General features: G+C 45.8%; 1 protein-coding gene across 7 annotated transcripts in view; it reads left to right on the top strand.

The window, feature by feature from the left end:
- Window positions 1-15,628, top strand: part of NLRC5 (NLR family CARD domain containing 5) — a 58,820-nt gene extending 43,192 nt beyond the window's left edge. For 6 of the 7 annotated variants that reach the window (XM_035118264.2, XM_035118269.2, XM_060275886.1 and 3 more), the window contains 16 exons: window positions 307-387; window positions 1,528-1,611; window positions 2,151-2,234; window positions 3,236-3,319; window positions 3,804-3,884; window positions 5,968-6,051; window positions 6,527-6,610; window positions 7,034-7,117; window positions 7,282-7,365; window positions 7,981-8,064; window positions 8,316-8,399; window positions 8,918-9,004; window positions 10,069-10,152; window positions 11,678-11,761; window positions 13,421-13,504; window positions 14,371-15,628. In XM_035118264.2, the coding sequence (XP_034974155.2) occupies window positions 307-387; window positions 1,528-1,611; window positions 2,151-2,234; window positions 3,236-3,319; window positions 3,804-3,884; window positions 5,968-6,051; window positions 6,527-6,610; window positions 7,034-7,117; window positions 7,282-7,365; window positions 7,981-8,064; window positions 8,316-8,399; window positions 8,918-9,004; window positions 10,069-10,152; window positions 11,678-11,761; window positions 13,421-13,504; window positions 14,371-14,452 (1,339 nt within the window). In that variant the 3' untranslated portion in view covers window positions 14,453-15,628. The remainder of the gene's footprint in view (window positions 1-306; window positions 388-1,527; window positions 1,612-2,150; window positions 2,235-3,235; window positions 3,320-3,803; window positions 3,885-5,967; window positions 6,052-6,526; window positions 6,611-7,033; window positions 7,118-7,281; window positions 7,366-7,980; window positions 8,065-8,315; window positions 8,400-8,917; window positions 9,005-10,068; window positions 10,153-11,677; window positions 11,762-13,420; window positions 13,505-14,370) is intronic. The other variant, XM_035118268.2, reaches the window with a different exon arrangement.
- Window positions 15,629-18,729: the final 3,101 nt, after the last annotated feature.

Here is an 18,729-nt window from a genome sequence, read left to right on the forward strand (position 1 = left end):
TCCTGGATTGCAGGGGGTTGGACTAGATGGCCCTTGGAGCCCCTTCCAACTCTACAGTTCTGTGATTCCTTGCATTCAAGCCCATACAATGCAAAGATGTCAGAGGGAGGGGCAACTTAGGTATCCAACGTTGGAAGTGGGGTGAAAGGCCCCATTCCACTTTCTCCACACATTTCCACTTTCTTCTGCTGTAACCACAAGTAAAGCGCAAATAGCACTTTGTTCTTCAGTTTCTGTTGGGCAGCCTCTACGAGGCAGGGCAAACTTGTTTCAGCTTTCCTGATTTTTCCTTCCATTTTTGGCTAGGCTAAGGAGAGACCAGGCCCTCTTCGTAGTGGAACAGGAATTTCCTCGTCAGGAGGAGAAAGTGGAGTCTGTGGTCAGCCGGTGAGGAAGTCATTGTTCTTTGGCTGGTGTGATGGTTGCTCATTGTACTATACCATGATCCCAGCGCTCATGATGAGGCTAAACATTTGTTCATTCCAATGCACTAAAGTGGCCAAATGACTACAAAGAAACCCTACACGAAGGTGGCGGTGGTGGAAATCAATTTGCGTGGTCAGGCAGAGTCCCCCAAAGCCCCAGGCAGCCCCCGAGCGGAATGATGACACAAGACCACGTTCTATGGGATTAAAATTGGCCACAACTTTATTAAGAATTCAGATGTAGGGAGACCTTGGCTTAGGCATTGGGCATATATCCTTCCCAGCCCCCAGCCAGGGATCTGGGTAATTTCAGGGTTATCCAGCATGTGTGGGGGTTGGACTAGCTCTGGAGAACATATGTTCAAGCACATAGCCCGCCCCCCCCCCGATCGCAGCCGCTGGAGAGGGAGGGCAATGACAGCCTATTGCGTATGGTCAATGCCTCCCCCTTAGCCCCATTTACAGGAACCCTGTTATTGCCGCAATTTATGTAGATGACTAAAGGATTCCACCCAAGGCCTGCATCCGCCAAAGTTGTGACGAATTGCTATGGGAAAGGCGAAACCTGCCAATGCAGGGAAAATTCCTTTCCGGCCCTTCAACAGCAGCCTTGTCGTAGCAGCGCCTGCGTGCGTGTACGCCTGTGGAAGAAAATAACTTGTAATGCAATTATTAATTTTTTGGGGGGGAGTGGAGGGTGGGAAAGCTCTGGAGCCATCGAATGCTTCCCAGGAATGACTCTGCTTCAGCTGTGTTCAAGGTAAGGTTACCTCCTCCTACCTGGCCAATCCCCCCGGCAACGTCTCCCTGAGCTGGATTGGACAGGTAACTGCATGGGCGGAAACTACCAGTATCCAGCCCAGGAAGGCAGTGCCGGCCTCCGAACTTCAGGGCTGCCCCAGGGATCCCAGGGGGCTGCACGCGACTGCACAAAATGCACCTCCCCTTTTATGTGGGGAACGGTCATTTCAGCTTAATTTGAAAATCTTCCACTCAGGGACCCTCCCAGTTTCCACACCCTCTGTCCATGCACAGGCAACACCTGCTTAAGTTGCCCTTCTGTGTTCTCTTTGTGCGTTTTGTCTGTGTGGGGGGCCTGCAGGTTGCATCAGTGTGAACTGGAAGCCAAAGGAGTCTGCTTTCTGCCGAAGCTCATTGAGAAATGTAGACAACTCTGGGCGTTAAAGTGAGTGTGAAGAGTGGGGTGTGTGTGTCTCTCCCACAGTGGGGTTTCTTTGCTTTTTGTTTCGATCACAGAGAGCTGCTTGCTGTGGTGCTGGCCGCAGCCAGACTTGAAATCACCAGACATTGGACACATCTCCATGGGGTCTCTCTAGGGGTGGGTGGCATGGGAGGGTGTGAAGCATGGCCTTGCCTTAGCACAGGCATCCCCAAACTTCGGCCCTCCAGATGTTTCAGACTACAATTCCCATCTTCCCCGACCACTGGTTCTGTTAGCTAGGGATCATGGGAGTTGTAGGCCAAAACATCTGGAGGGCCGCAGTTTGGGGATGCCCGCCTTAGCACTTAACCCTTCACAGGATAGGGGGTGACGAAATGAGACTATTCTGATGTTGTATGGCTTCCCACTTTAAAAATATTGTTCTACATAGGCCCCCAACGACACATGCTTTAATGTAACAAGGCTGCCTTATTGATATATCGCCTTTTGCTTTCCCAGTGACTACTTGTGAATGTATCACACCTGTCCTTTTGTCGTTACAGCTGGTCTCAGGTACAGTTCACTAATGCTGAAGCAGAAACCATCTCTGACACACTGCCACATTTTCCATCACTGAAGAAACTTGGGTAGGTATGAATCACTGCGTGCTCTGGATTGTGTGCCTGTTGTGTGTCTCTGACTGGCAGCTTCCAGGATTTGAACCTCTCTAGCGTCACACGCATCCCCTCTTTATTGTGAAATGCTTTCATTTTCTATGCTGGGCTTTTCATACACAATTCTCTTTCGTGATCCAGGGACGCTTGAACGCACGTTTTTTGAGTTAAATACCAGTAGTGTAAACTTATGCAAAGTCTCTCCAGCTTGACAATTCAAAATGGGTGGAGTTACGTATTATTATGACTTTAAAACTATCAAGTAGTCACTAAATAATATATTTAGATGGAAACCTATTTATGAAAAATGGTTCAGTGTCTCTAAGGGAGGGGAATGGCACAAGTCCAAAATGGTGGGTGTAATTTACTATACACAGGCTAAACTTTGCAGCATTTCTTAAAGTTCAGCAGATTTATCAGCACCCTCATCAAACTAGATTTCCCAATATTCCTTTGGTGAAGCCATGATAGTTAAACTGATATAAAACTGGTTTAATCCAGACTCAGAGAATGAATAAGTTTCTAATGGTATATAGGAGGGGGCTGGGAACGTACGACTCACAAAAGCTGTCAAAATTGTACTTCTCGAACCATAATGTGAACCAAAACACAGCTCTCCAATTTGTGCAGGGGTTGCATTCCTGGCATCTGCACATGTCAATAAGCATGAAAAAGCCAGCCCTGCCCCGCCCCTGTTCCGCCCTCTTCCAAGTCCCAAACGACCCATGCATTGGTGGCGGCCGCACATCAGTTGGACGTGCGCAAAATGGTCATCGCTTGTGCTCTGCATTAAGATTGAGTGTTTATGTTTGTTTATGCCATGGCCTCTTGATATTTTATAGCCACGTGGTGACATTTTACATTTATGTCTCATTTGCCATCCTGTGGTTGCAAATGACTGGGCCGGGTTACATTCAGTGGAAAGAAAGCTGCTGACTACCCTAAACCTGCAATGGTTGGTTTTGAATTTCCAGGTTAACCTGTTGCAGTTTCCTTCCCCCCGGAATGGAGCACCTGGCTGAAGCATTGCATCAATGCCACACTATTGAAGACATTGAGTAAGTTTGATATCCAGTATGCGAGTGACTGTGATGGGCATCTCTTTTTACCCCTGGGTAAAATAAATCACAGGCCTTCTGAAAACTGTCTCTGGAAAGACGGCGGCAGAGGGGTCAACAAGCAAGCTAACACACCCACACCCATAAAAGGAAGGAACAAAATCAGTTTTGGCAAACTTCTGGGCAACCACGGAAATCTTAACCTGATACCAAAAAGATGGCAACATCGGTGTCAGATGCATCTCCTTAAAGAGAAAATTCCAAAGTCAGGACACCACCACAGAAAAGGCCCTTCCCTTAGTGCCTACACTAACCTGCCCCTGCTTCAAAAGGGGCTTGGAGAATGGCCTCTACAGAAGCCCTTGACCTACTGGAAGACTGGTATCTGGGCCCCAGGCTCTTATTGCATTACTTCAGGTTGCCATTTCCTCTCCCTCCTGCACAGTTAGCTGCAAACTGAATATGCAACTCTGCTCCTTTCTAGCTTTTCCAAAAGTGAAGTTGGCATGGATATCAGTGCTCTGATGAACGCTCTGGAGGGAAAACTTCACCTGAAGAGCATAAAGTAAGTGGCCTTTCAGTTGGCCTTAGGTTAGGAGTGATGTGTAATGTGATCCTGTATTCTCTGGGGATCTGGAGCTCTCCCCAGACCCAGCCTCCTTCAGTAGTTTTGCACAGCTGGAGTGGGTTCTTGAACTCTGGTTGAAGGATAGAGAGGGGCGTGTGTAGAAACTAGCCTGTTCTACCAAGGTAAAATGGCTTTGCCTACTTTTGCCTATAGCTTAGCCCACCAGTTGCACATGGCTCTCAGAAGGCTGCCCAGGTGGGGCTGTGTCCTTCATTCTCCACTTCATTGGGGTATCTTATTGCATATGAGTTACAGTGTGGCATAATGCCACGTGGATAGAGAAAAGTTTTTCTCCCTCTCTTATAACACCTGGAACTCATGGACATCCAATGAAGCCGAATAGTGGAAGAACCAGGCCAGATAAAAGAAAGTCCTTCTTCACACAGTAGAGAGTTAAATGATGGAAATCACTCCCACAGGATGGCCACCAACCTTGATGACTTTAAAAGAGGATTAGACAAATTCAGGGAGGAGGAGAGGGCTGTCCATACTCTGCCTGCATGGCCTGGAGGCAGTGATGCTTCTGAAGATCAGTTGCTGGCAACCACGGGAAAGGAGAGTGCTCTCGGGCTCAAATCCTGCTTCCTGGTTTCCCAGAGGCACCTGTTCTGCCACTGTGAAATATGTGGGCCATTGGCCTGATCCAGCAGGCTCGTCTTATATTCTTAATGTTTGTGGAGTAAAAGGTCCGGGCACAAACTGGAATTCTGGACCTTGAACAAAGACCAGGGTGTAGATTCAGGACCACGGACAGTGGTCCAGCAGGTGAGGCAGAAAATCTCACAGCAGTGCTTTGGAGCAACTTTATAGCCTGGGCTGGGTAGTCAAGATGGAAGCTCTGCCCCCTGAGGGCAGCACCTGACCAGTTAAAGAGCCAGCACTCCTTTTCTGCTGCCATTGGATTCTTTTTGGCATTGAGGTTCCAAGTACCCCCTTGGGAAAAGCCACTCCTGGGCAGCAGGCTCTGATTCCAATTGATTTGCATGGAAAGGAATGAATGATGGCTCTATCTCCTCATTGGGGAGTGCTGTGCATCGAAGGATTCCTGGGCCGGGGCTTGGCACTGTTTGTGAGAGTCAGTCTCTTTGTTGCCCAAGATGACAAAGGCCGAGTTAGCAGTATATATTATTTTCCAACACTAGTCCGTGCTTGGATGATGCTGTAACAGTATGTGGCTTATACATGGAGGGGTTCCTACTTGCGAGTTTCCAGGTTTGCCAGATTTTTTTTTTAATGATCTAACTTCCTCCCAGGATAGTTCCTGTGTTTCCAGCTGGGCTGCCCAAATAGCAGAGCTGCTCCCAGAGGGGTTCAGATATGTCATTTCTAGCACTTCCTATTCCTATACAAGACATTGCCACGGGTCCTGCAAGGTCTGCTCCTCTGGCCTCTTTCCACCTGGCCTAGGAGGGCTGGGCTGGGGGTGGGTCTTTGACTGACTGTAGCCACAAGAGCTGCTGCCGGAGGGTCCAGAGGCCCCCTTAGATGTGGGTCCTTGCAGGACCTGCTGCTCAGGATGCCTAGAGACTCTTGGGCGGGGGCTTTGTTTAGGAGTTTATGTTGCAGTCAAGATTTAACTGTGGATATGCTCGGTTTTTGCTGCTGTTGGTATTATGCTTTTGCATCTTTATTAGGAATTATGTGGAGGTTCTTTTATTGTATGCTTATTGAGATGTTTTCATTTCTTGTTTGTAACTTCTTGAGTTTTGTTAAATTTTTGTAATTATGTAAGTTTTTTGAGCATGGTTGACTATGAAAAGGTTGCATACAAATAAATAATTTGCAGCATTTGTATCAACAGGGACTAGCTACAAAGGCTATGTTCGACCTCCACAGTCAGATGCATTATGCAATATCAGTTGCTGGGAACTTTAGGTGGGCAGAATTCTGTTGCACTTCTGTCCTGCTTGTGGGCCTTGCAGAGACACCCGGCTGGCCACTGGGAGAACCAGATGCTGGACTAGACAGGCCATTGGCCTGTTCTAATGTTCTGACAATGATATTCTTATTTACATCTTAGCCTTGGCTCTCTGAATCTCAGCAACGCAGATATCCTCAATCTGACCTCCAGACTCTCAGCAATGCCTCTCCTGAAAAGACTTAGGTAAGTATGGCTATGGGTAGAGGTTCGATGCAACAACAAAAGATATTTATTTTGTCACTGTTCAGACCTGCCAGTTTCAGTGGCTGGCAATATGCAAGAGAGCTTTGATTTGCCCAGACCAAGGAATCGGGTAGCTTCTTACCTGCAGCTGGAGCGAGTGCTGGGCCAGAATCCATCATCCAATTTTTCAAAAGTTTTCTTCCCCTGTGAAAGGGGCTTCTGTTTTCTGACCTCAGTCTCAGGGTGCTTTAGAATTTATTTAGATTAAAATAATAATAATTTTGGAAGGCATGGGGTTGGTCTAAGGAATGAACACAGAAGAAATTGATGTGGATAGTACATTGATGAGGACCCATCCATTCCTGCTGTGAAGGCCACTTTTACCCAGCATGAAACAGGTGTCCTGAGAAGCTTTCGCCTTTGGGACCATTCAGAATAATTGACTCCTGTTTCATATTTTATGACTGCTTTCCAGTTTGAACAAAAACCGCCTTGGTGGTGAGTCCTGTTCACACCTTGCACAAGTTTTGAAGAATGCCGTTCACATGGAAAAAATTGAGTAAGTTCATGTTTTCTGCTCATGTCTGCCACTTTAACACATCCCCTCCCAATGTCCAGCTTCATTGTCAGAATTAATAACGAAAGGAGAACATGTCTTAATTAATTTTCTCTCTTTGTTCCAAAGCAGTGGTTCCCAAAGTGGGTGGTAGAGGGGCACTGGGGTTACCTAGGCAGCTGCTAAGAGGCAAGGGGGTGGCAGTGGGGCACTGGAGGTATAAGTGACTATCAGATGTTGAAAAGCAGGTATCACTAGATCAAGTTGCTCAATTTTGTTGCATTTGTTAAACTAAATAGATTTAATTGGGTTTTGAAACAGTGAAATGTTCTCTAAAGCTCGACATACATGAGCCCATGACACAATGCCATGAACACGGTGGATGTTTTCTTTAATCTTATGAGCTGTTGGGGTTTTTTTCCAAAGTTTGAGCCACAACAAGATTGATGATGCTGGCATGAAAGAAATCGCTATGGCCATTCCAGAAATGCAGAGCGTGAAGCAAATTGAGTGAGTTTCTTGTGTCTGTATCAACCCAGTGAGGGACTATGGATTGTAGTCTGGCCAGAGGAGGAATTTCTGGTCCTCTGCCCACCCCACCAAATCCAGCTATGACAGATTAGCTACAGTTCTGTGATATGAAGCAGCTTCCTCTGTTGTTGTTCCTCTTTCAGCCTCTCTAACAACAGCATTGGCTCTGCCGGTGGACAGTGTTTCGTGGAGGCTCTGGAGCACAGCGAGAACCTGGAGGTGCTCAAGTAAGCTCAGAACTTCTCCTGGGGATTTTCATCCATTCCCTTTCAAAATAACCAGGTTCCTCAGAAATGCATTTCCCCAGGCTGTTCACATTTGGGGCTGGCTGCTGAAGAATCCATGCCCACACCCATGAATATTCTGTGAAATGGCATGCTCCTTTCTCCTACAAATGCAGCTGGTGCCAGTTCCAGGTTTGTGGGATGGATTGGGGCAAGGAGCCCTCAGTGGGCTCCCTCCTCCTCCTCCTCCCACCCACCCCTAGCTCATGTGTGCTGTCTTTCTCTGGGCCAGAGTGCCTGAACTCTAGCAATGGTGCGCAGAAGAGCCTGCAGGACCAGGAACCACAATATCAAAATGTATCCTCGGTTTGATAATCTGATAATCCTCAATTTGATAATCTGATAATTCTTTAATTGGACTTGGTTGTTTTTTTAACCCATGTGCAACCGTTACTCACTCTACGTAGCTATTTTATAGTTCAGTTTCAGTTTTTCAACTTTTAATTTTAATATCATTGTTCATTGTTATCATTGTTCTCTCTGTTTTATATACATTATACAACTTTTTTTTTCAAAAAAAGTTTTCTCAATAATGTTTTACATTGCACTTCCTTTCAGACTATCTGGGAACAATATTGGAAATGAGACGCTGGAGAAACTGGCTCCAGTTCTGCCCAACTTGCACTGCCTGAAGGTCCTTCAGTAAGTATCCTGGTTCAGGATGGACAGATCGGACCAGTTTTCACCTGTTTCAGAGTTTGGGTTTTTTCCTGCCTTCCCTCGTTTGGTCTGCTCCATCCAGGATGTTCTCCACACTCAATTTTCAGCAAGTGTACAATCTGTGAGCCCACGTACACAAATAGTTGAGCTGTACAAAGCAACATGTGTTCACCCTTTTCACACAAACACTAGGCAAGGGCCCTCCCCACTTAACCATCCTCTTCTTTCCTCAGCCTGGCATCCTGTGGCTTTGACTCAGAGGGAGTGGTTTGTTTGGCCAGAGTCCTCTTCCATTGTCCACAAATAGAGGAAATAAGGTGAGTGCAGCTCGTAGGGAAGGAAATGAAAACAGGAAGGAAAAATCAGTAACTCATGGGCTTTTGACATAGAGTCATAGAACTGTAGAGTTGGAAGGAGTTCCCAAGAGTCATCTAGCCCAACCCCTCTGTAATGCAGGACTCCTAGCTAAAGGATCCCTGAGAGATGGCTGTCCAACATCTGTTTAAAAAACTTCTGAAGAACTTCCCACCAACTTCCAAGGGAGTCCATTCCACTGTCAAACAGCTCTTACCATCACAAAACATTTCCTAATTTTTGGTTGGGCTCTCCTTCTTTGTCATTTGAATCTATTGGTTCGGATCCTACCCCCCAGAGCAGCAGAAAGCAAGTTTGCTTTGTCTCCCATGTGACATGTTTTGGAGGTCATCTGCCAGTCAAAAAGCAATTGTGAATGTTACCCTCCAAGTATTATGTTCTTAAAACAAGCAGCATGATTTTAAAATAAAAATAATAAAATAGTTCAATCTGATCACCTTTCCTGTTTTTTACCTTGCAGTTTGTCCGAAAACAGCATTGGGCACAAGGGTGCCATGGCACTCGCAGAACACCTGCCGCAGCCCTCTTCACAACTCAGGAAGATTGAGTAGGTCCACGCCTGCTTTCATTTGGCTTAAATCTAACTAAGTCATCTGCATTGTGTTTGTGTGTGTGTGCGTGTAAGCTTTTTGTACACTACAGTTTTGTGGGTCTTTGACTGAAAAGCAGCAGATAAATAAATAGCACCATAGCGAAGGAAGCAGACTTTATATCAGGTTAGGCCATTTATCCATCTAGCCGAGTAGTATATATTCTAAGGAGCCCCTCATCCAAGCCTTTTAACTGGAGATCATGCCAAGGATTGAACCAGAGACCTCCTACATGCAGAACAGATGTCTTGCTGCTGAGCTAGTGCCCGTTTCCTATCCAGGTTTCAAATCCTTCTTTAATATGTCCTGTTTCTTTCTTTCTTTCTTTCTTTCTTTCTTTCTTTCTTTCTTTCTTTCTTTCTTTCTTTCTTTCTTTCTTTCTTTCTTTCTTTCATCTTTATTGGCATTTGTTGCCAAGTATACAAAAAAATAAAATATAAAAACCAATCAGAACACTCATAGTCCACCAAGCCAAATCAAAATGTAGACTGGATGTCTCCCCACAAACTCTGGCATTACAACAAAAGGAAGAGAGTTGGACATCGTTTTAGAGACTCAAAATAAAAATTAGTAGCACCGTTGAAGTTTAATGTGCTGTTTTTGCCTCGACGTTTATAGTTTTCAGGCCAGCAACCAACAATGCTTGGGGATTGTATCCAGCCACATCGATTTCTGAGAGGCAGGTGGATTGCAAAGGTTATGAGAGGGCATCATCAAATTTTCAGTTCGACGCCCCTCAAATGTCTGGTTCCCCCCCCCCAGCCCCATTAACTTTTGAGCTACAGCCAAACTTTGGTCCACCTGCCTTTGAAAGAAGCAGCCCTGTTTATGAATACAAAGTTGTGCTCAATGTGAACTGAGGAGCAAAGCTGATCTGTTTTAAAATAATAAGGAAGGGTGGACCAGAAGAGAAGTTTCCCCTCTCACGAATCTGCTCTTTTGAACTTTTCACCTAGGAAAGCCACAACTCTAAAATTAGTGTTAGGGAACTGGTTTCCATTTTGCAATGTGTTTTTTCTAGACTGAAGGTCTGCGGCCTCAGCGACTGCACTTTTAGGAGTCTTGCCCTTGGTGTCAGCCAGTGTCCCCTTCTGGAAGAGATTATGTAAGTACTAGGGGCTGCTGCCCCTGCTTCCTCCACTTACAAGCCACACCTGCCCTCCAATCCCTTTGCCAGCCCTCTTTCCCCCACACCTGGCCAACCCCTCCTCCCTTTGCACCTCACCCTATTTGCCTATCGCCTCCCAGGTTGTCCCAAGCTCCTCTTCATCCCTTGCAGCTTGCCACAACCATACCCTTTTTAAAAGAGGGGGGAGATGCTTCAGATGATGGTTTTCTGAAGTCCCTTTGTTAAACCTGCCTACAGCCATGTTAAAAATATATTTAGCGTCTCTCCCCCCCCCCAAGCTGCCAAATACCCCGTTTTTCACGGGAAACCCCTGGATTTTAATCCATTTTCCGCTGTTCTCCCGAATGGAGAAAAATCCCAGAAATCCCCCGGATTTCCTACCTGCCAGGGAGCCTCCATTTTGGGTGCTGCTCTGACCATGTGTGGGCACTGGAAATAGGGCAGAGCGGCACCGGAAGTTGCTTCTATGCATGCCCAGCGGCCATCTTGTTGGTGGCCACATGGTGGCGACTATCACCAAGATGGCCGCTGGGCATGCGTAGAAGCGACTTCTGGTGCTGCTCTGCCCTATTTCCGGTGCCCACACATGGTCAGAGCGGCCCCCGGAAGTGCCGCGCCACTGCTGATCCCACATTTTTTAGCGGGAGACTTGGCAGGTATGCCCCCCCTCCCATCCCAGCTCACGTGGGCCACCTGCCACAATGTCGTTATACTGGAGTTGTTGTGGCAACAGCCTTACCTTTGTTTGTATATAGAAAGATAAACAGACTTGTGGGTGTGGCTCATGGCCCAGAGTTGCCGACATGGATGCTCCTTTTCATGTTCAGCAGCATCTAGATCAGGCGTGAAGAACCCCAGCCCCAGGCCATGCCTGAATTAAACCCAAACAGATCCACCTTCAGAGGACTTTATTCACTGCTTCTCTTTGTGCCCCCTAATTGCCCAATTGATATTCACCAGGAATATCACAAAGAAAACATTTGTTTGACACAGTCTTGCCAAAACAATCAGAGAATTTATTAAACAAACGCGTTTGATTCAGGCCTTGTCTAGGGAAGAAAATATTCAACCGAATGATTAAAATTACATGTTTCAATTTAGAAAGGCATCAGAAATTGATAGGAGGCAAGGGCAGAGCAGCGGCTCATGCAGAGACAAACAGGCAGTTACCTCTGTCGGTAGATTATTCTCCTATGTTTTGGGAGTGGTAGAATGATCTGGCCACACCCAATTCAGACACATGGCAGAATGACCCACTTCTAGCAGAGCTGACTGAAGGAAGGCAAGATCAGAGCAGTGAATCATGCAGAGAAGCAGCAGGCAACTGTGATTCGGTGGAGTCACGGAGAGCCTGTGTTTACTTTATTTCTCTTGCAGTATGCTCATGTGCTGCTACAGCATCTTCAATGTGCTTGATCTTCAGGTCCCCACTGACTCAAGCACCTATTGAATTCATGCCTAGTTGGGTTTTCAGCTGTTAAATCATTTCCCCCATCTTTAGCCTGTCCTGGAACAAACTTGGTGATGAAAGTGCTTTGGAGCTGGCCAAGGTTCTCTCTCGGATGGCAAAGTTGAAAGTATTGGAGTGAGTACAAGGAATCGTCAACCCAGAATCCTTCACCAAAAACCAATTAGAGCCTAGCTGAGCTTTCTTTTTTGGGGGGGGGGATGTTGATAGTGGGATGAAAGTTTAGGAGGGGAGATTTTCCCAGGGGGCAAGAAGAAAATATTGGGTGTGGCAGTGGTCTCCAGGAGAGCAACAGTATTCTTCTTTCTTTTGAAAAGTTTTTCTTTAACTCAGTTGCTCTGCTCTCACCTGCCAGAGGCAGAATAGCACTTGTCAGAAATCTTTCAGCATGGCAGTAAATAATCTCTGGAACTCCCTGCCCCTTGATTGTTTGTTGAATAGTTTTCAACATCTGCTAGAAATGTTTTTGTATGTGCAGGTCTATCCAGATGTGTACTTTTATTATGTGCATTTGTTTTAAAAATTCATGGATTTTATCTATGTTCTGATCATTTTTATTGCCTTCCTTTTAAAATATTTTTATTGCTTTTTACTTTAAAAAATTGAATATTATCCGTAAACCACTTAGAGATTCTTTCAATTGAGCAGTGTATAAATATTGCTAAATAAGGAAGTCAATGGTGCCTATTTCTCCACCAGTCAAAGCACTTAGTGCCTAAGCCCATTCCAGATACTTTGGTATCCCAGGCACACACACACACACACACCCAAAATAAGCACTTGTCCTCTTCCCTGGCAGTAAAAATACAACAATAATAAATGAAACAACTCACACTTGACTGCCTTTTCATGACACCCCATATCTACCGTACTTCCTGGTACAGCTGCCTCACCCTGCCCTATGAGAGTGACCTGCTGTTTTCCTGATAAACTGAGAATGAGCTTTAGTAACCACCAACCCATATATTTGGGATCCTCTCCAAACTGGTGTCAAAGTTTTGTACTCATTTTGTGCCATTCTGTAATGCAAACCCTGCATTTTGTACCACCCCCCCCCAACTGAGTGATTGATACTTACAAATCTAACATGTTGGATTTGGGGGGTATTACCAGGGTTCATAGTTAACACGCAAAAACCCAACATGGTCAGATTCATAAAGCTCTGAGAATGGGCACCTGGTTGACCCGAGTGCTGGACCAGATGGACCTTTGGCCTGATCCAGCTACAGGCCTCTTCCTATGGAGGAGGAGGAAAGAGACAGAGCACCCTTTTGGTCCTGAGAGATGGGGATGCGTCTTGAGGTATATACCTTGTATAGGACAATGGCTTGAATGTTTTTTCCAAGCCAAATTGCTGGAGGTGGGGAGAGTGACCATGTGTGTATGCTGTATATGTGGGGTTCTGAGTGAGTGGCATACCCACTTTGGTCTCGGCCATACCCACTGCTGACATGCAGTCCCATCCCAGGAATTGGCCAAGAGTAAAGATGGTGAACCTGTGGTGCTTGGGATGTTGTTGGATTCCAGCTCCCACCATCCATGACTGCTGGGAATGCTGGCGGAGTCTAACAATGTCCGGAGAGCCAAAGGTTCCCCATATCTGGCTAAGAAGGGATGCAGGCATTGGGCCCAGAGGAGTTCTCCACCCCTGCCCTTAAGCGGCACTAAATAATTTCTGACTTTTTTGTTCTGTCCAAGAGAGGAGAGGCAGCAGTCAGTTTCCCATGACACGTAGCCTAGTTATATCTTTGCCTTTCTTTGGCTTCTTTTAAACAGTCTGGACAACAACTACATCACTGCTTGTGGTGCCAGAAGGCTCACAAAGGAACTTGCACAGTGTCGAGGAATCCAGATAATACGGTGAGTCCTCTGCAAAAGTTACATCAGCTTCCTAACCACTAGGAGGTGCCGTATTTATTTATTGTGAGCAAGACTAGCAGGCTCTCTGGATTAATTGCTTAAAGCTCATAGTTGGATCTGGAGACCCACCTTTAGTCCGAACAGGATTATTACTAGTGTTAGTATTGCTTTGATTTATTATCCACCTTCACAGCTAGCGATGATTTATCTCACTGGAAAGCTGCCGGAAATTGGGGAAGTGTCCAACTTTTTATTAAGTAACATTTTTATTTAACAGGGTTTATTTACGTGTTAGGGAGAGAAAGACCTCTAAGCAGATTACAACACAAAAATATTTGTTAACAACCCCCAATAAAAACAAACATTAAAAAACCAACTACATTTTAAAAAAATTAAGTGGAAATGCTAAAATTACATGTTGGTAGGGCAGCTTGCTAAGGGACACAGGTGGCGCTGTGGTCTAAACCACAGAGCCTAGGGCTTGCCGATCAGAAGGTTGGCGGTTCGAATCCCCACGACGGGGTGAGCTCCCATTGTTTGGTCCCAGCTCCTGCCCACCTAGCAGTTCGAAAGCAAATCAAAGTGTAAGTAGATAAATAGGTACCACTTCGGCGGAAAGGGAAACGGAGTTTCCGTGTGCTGCTCTGGTTTGCCAGAAGTGGCTTAGTCATGCTGACCACATGATGAGCGCCGCAACCCCAGAGTTGTCCGCGACGGGACCTAAAGGTCAGGGGTACCTTTACCTTTAGGGCAGCTAGCTAAAACAAAAAAGCTTTTATCAGGTGCCAACAGCATTCCAGCAAAGGTGCCTGCCTCCTGTCAATGTGCAGGGAGTTCCATACTTTCTCTCTCTTTGTCTTTTCTAGTCTGTGGCACAATCAGATACCGAGCGATGTTGAACAAAAGCTGAGGAAGGAAGAGCCACGGCTGCATTTTGCCTTCTTTTGATGAACCAGCAGGAAGGGAATCTGGCTCCTGCCAAGCATGGTTTTGCTGCTGGCCAAGGAAAAGAAGGAAACTCAGCAGGATTCTGGGCTAGCACATAGGTACTGCAACTTCTAAAGAAAAACAGAAACTGCATGATTATACTTCATCCTTGTGGCCAGAAATGAGCAGCTGCTCCTTCTTCCTCTGCTTCTTCGGTGACCACTCGTAGCCGAGTAAGATTGTCTTCCATGAACACGGTCTCAACAGTGAGTCCGTAAGTGACTGTGGAGGCCAATTCTGGATCCCCACGTCCTTTCACAGTGGGGACATAGGTTTCCGGGCAGGAGTTGGTCATGGTGAGGGTTTGCCGAATGTAAGCAACAGCTTACAAAAGAGTAGAGCTCTCACTTGGAAAAGCAGGATCTTTGCTTGGCCTGATTGATGGGAGCATCTTGCAAGAAATCCCAAAATTTTCATCTGTGGCAAGGCTGAGTCTGGGCTATGCTTGTTTGGCACTGAAAATACCACCGTCTTCCATCAAGGTGAATGCTGATTAAGAAAAACTGGCTCCTGCAACATGTATTGTGGACTCTTGTTTGGTTTTGCTTTATTTATTTCACTGATTTTTATTTGGCTTGCATGGAAGAAAGCTGTGGGGGGGGGCAGACTGCCCCTTCAGCTAACCTTCTGACTTTGGAGACTTCACCAGAATGAACCCAGTTTGATGACTGCTGTCACAAACATAAGGACTAGAAACTTGCATGGCATTTCAAAAATGAAAATAAAAGCAGATATCGCCAGGAAACTGGATTCTGTGCCTAATATCACCTTTTACACTTTTCCTGCACGTATGTAGAATTCCATGCCTTCTTAGTTTTCAGGACGAATAGGGAAGAAATTCAGTTCTCTGCATTTTGCAATGCAGTTCTCCAGCCAAGCAAGTTGTACGGAAATGAATATGATTAGGGTAAAGTGTGCAAGGAAATGCATAAATCGGTGAGAATGCATTTTTGCTTTGCAAAATTGTGTATGAACATGTATGTTAGGGAGAAACTGTTGATGAGTTTTCATGAAGTCTTTAAAAAAAAAAATCAAATGGATTTAGAAATGTGGAGAACCAAATTTAATACTGGAAAACTGAGGGAAGCCAGAATTGACAGTTTTCACAAATCACAACCATGACCATTCATTACTGCGACTCTTACTGCACAGTAAAATCTCTGAATGGACCCCTTCCTGTTTTAAAGATCTTGCAAACAGAGTTGATGGTGAGCAGAAATCTACAGATTCCTTCAGTCTCTTGACTCATTAACTAGATATCCCCACTAGAGGGCACTGTGTCCTTATGGAAATGCCAGAATTTTCCCAGTTGAAAGGTAGGCGTGGTCCATAGAGAAGAAAACCTCAGAACTTGATGCAGTCTCAAAATCAGCGCTGATGCTGGTGTCACTTCTTCGTAGGCAGTGGAGGTGGGAGGGCAGGTGGGGGCAACGATAAGGCGACACTTCCTGTTTCGCCTCAAGTGGCAAAACGGGACACACCGCCCCCAATTCCGATGGTTTTGAGTTCATTTCCAGCCTATCGGGTTTTGTCTGTAGTGCCTTATCTGATGTGAGCCCACCCACAGCAGGTTACACGGGGTGGCTAACCTGTGGCTCTCTAGATGTTGTTGGACTGCAACCCGCCTGCCCCAGGGGTCAAGGATGGTGGCAGGAGCTGTGGTCCGCCAGTGTCTAAAAAGCCACAGCTTTCGCACCCTGCTCTAAAACCTTTGACATGCAGGTTTCCTATAGATGCAGCTTGGGATGTGTGAGAAAACCCTGAATTCCCAGCAATGCGATTGAATCCCTGTTGCGAAATGCCAACAGCCAATAGATGTCAGATATATCCTGCGCCTTATTTCCTTTTGCCCTTTCTACTGGCTACTGGGCTACAATTCTGTACCAGTTGCTATTCTTAGTCTCCACTTTTGCCCTTTTCCTACACAAGCATCAAACACATGCTGGATGCTTGGACAGTGCCTACAGGCAGGCAAAGAGCACTGTGGGTTCTGGCCTTTCAGCCTCCGTTTTGTTTCTGATTTGCTTAGGCAAATGCTGGAACCAAACTTTGCAATACAAAGAGTTGGTGCCTGCTTGGCTACCTCAAGTAGCCGCATCTTCTAACAGTGCTCCAAGGACATGACAGGTGGGGAAGTATCATCTCTCTCTGTCTGTTGAGCTGGGAGCTGGGACATTGCATTACAAACCCTTGTTTGCATTTGTGGCCACAATTTGTGGTGCTGCATTTGTGGTGCTGCTTCTGTTCAAATGTTTCGTGCCAAGGAAAGTGGTAATCAGCACTAGAATTTTGTGCCACAGTTCCCTGCAAGAATTTCCAGATAAGTCTATTGCTTTGAATAGGTTTGGCAGAAAGATAAAAGGGGGAAATGCATCACCGTCTGGAAAGTTTACAAAGATAGGTGTCAGTAGACATCATGAAGTTGTTAAAGTAGGTGCCACATTATAACAACAAAAAGAGGTGCCAGTACTGTGTACCCCTGAGTATCCCCTAGGAAAAAAGCACTGATTATATTATGTATTTTGTGTTTTATGCTGTGAACTGCCCTGTGGGCTCTTGATGAAGGGGAGGGGAATAATTACAAATAATTCACTTACAACTGAGCTAATGCATTTGCTGAACAAATACAGTCAAACCTCAGTTCTCAAACAGCTCCATTTTCGAACGTTTCGGCTCCCAAACACCGAAAACTTGGAAGTTAATGCTCTCATTTTTAAACTGTTTTTCAGACCCTGAACGTCTAACGCAGCTTCTGCTTGAGTGCAAGAAGCTCTTGCAACCCATCGGAAGCCGTGCCTCGGTTGTCGAACGTTTTGGAAGTCAAATGGTCTTCCTGAACGGATTACGTTCGACAACCGAGGTTTAATTGTAGACATTTTTGGTGGGACTCGCTCCCTGCTGTTGTTTGCATCTATCCTGAGAGACAATGGAGTGTGCCTCGGGGTGGGGAGTGAAGTCAAACCACTGTGTTAACAGCTCTGAAGTGACCTCCCTGGGGCACAAGCCTGGGCAGTTTGTATGGAGGACCTGGGCTGCCCAGATGACAAGACCCCACTCTGGGACTCTGATGTAGTCTAAAAGGCATACTCAAACAAGTACCAGGTGTTATGACAAGAACTTCAACAAAACCAAGACCAGGCATCCCCAAACAGCGGCCCTCCAGATGTTTTGGCCCACAACTCCCATGATCCCTAGCTAACAGGACCAGTGGTCAGGGAAGATGGGAATTGTAGTCCAAAACATCTGGAGGGCCGAAGTCTGGGGATGCCTGACCAAGACCATAACACCAAACCGGCTAGCAAATGCCAAAGACAATTTACTCAAGAAACCATATTAAAGTGCAATATGCATATCAAAGCCTGCAAATGCAAACTCAAATCATTTTCAGAGTGGGCCTTCTGTTGAAAATGCTGAACTAATGGGGCATCAGTGCAAACGTTGCGTATCCTTGATCTGTGCTCTGAGATTCTAGTTCTAATAGCCCGTGTGGTGCTTCCTATGTATAAAAGCCCACATGCAGAACGAATGCAATATATGCAGTTCTTGGTTGAACAATTAGTGAAATGTTGTAAATTAATTTTTTGCCCATTAGTAGTGTTGGTGAATGATTTTACGGGAAGTGCAAATTTACAGCATATGCAGTGGCCACACCTGTAATGTCCCTTCAATGTGGTATTTGAATTATCATGATGGTGTGTCAAAAGGTCTCTAAATGATCTTGTTCGTCTCTTACCCAAGATGGGCATGTTTTCACAGCCTGGAATATGGGAAATAACATACCAATGGCATTTTATAATTCTTTCTATGGAGGAAGTCAAAACGTTGTATTCAAAAGAGCCAAAGATTATTTTTGGATTTGTTTGTTGTTGTTTAGTCGTTTAGTCGTGTCCGACTTTTCGTGACCCCATGGACCATAGCACGCCAGGCACTCCTGTCTTGCACCGCCTCCCACAGTTTGGTCAGACTCATGTTGGTAGCTTCGAGAACACTGTCCAACCATCTCGTCCTCTGTCGTCCCCTTCTCCTTGTGCCCTCAATCTTTCCCAACATCAGGGTCTTTTCCAGGGAGTCTTCTCTTCTCATGATGTGGCCAAAGTATTGGAGCCTCAGCTTCACGATCTGTCCTTCCAGTGAACACTCAGGGCTGATTTCCTTAAGAATGGATAGGTTTGATCTTCTTGCAGTCCATGGGACTCTCAAGAGTCTCCTCCAGCACCACAATTCAAAAGCATCAATTC

Source organism: Zootoca vivipara, chromosome 6 (assembly GCF_963506605.1).
Source record: "Zootoca vivipara chromosome 6, rZooViv1.1, whole genome shotgun sequence".
In the NCBI taxonomy this organism is placed as follows: Eukaryota; Metazoa; Chordata; class Lepidosauria; order Squamata; family Lacertidae; genus Zootoca; species Zootoca vivipara.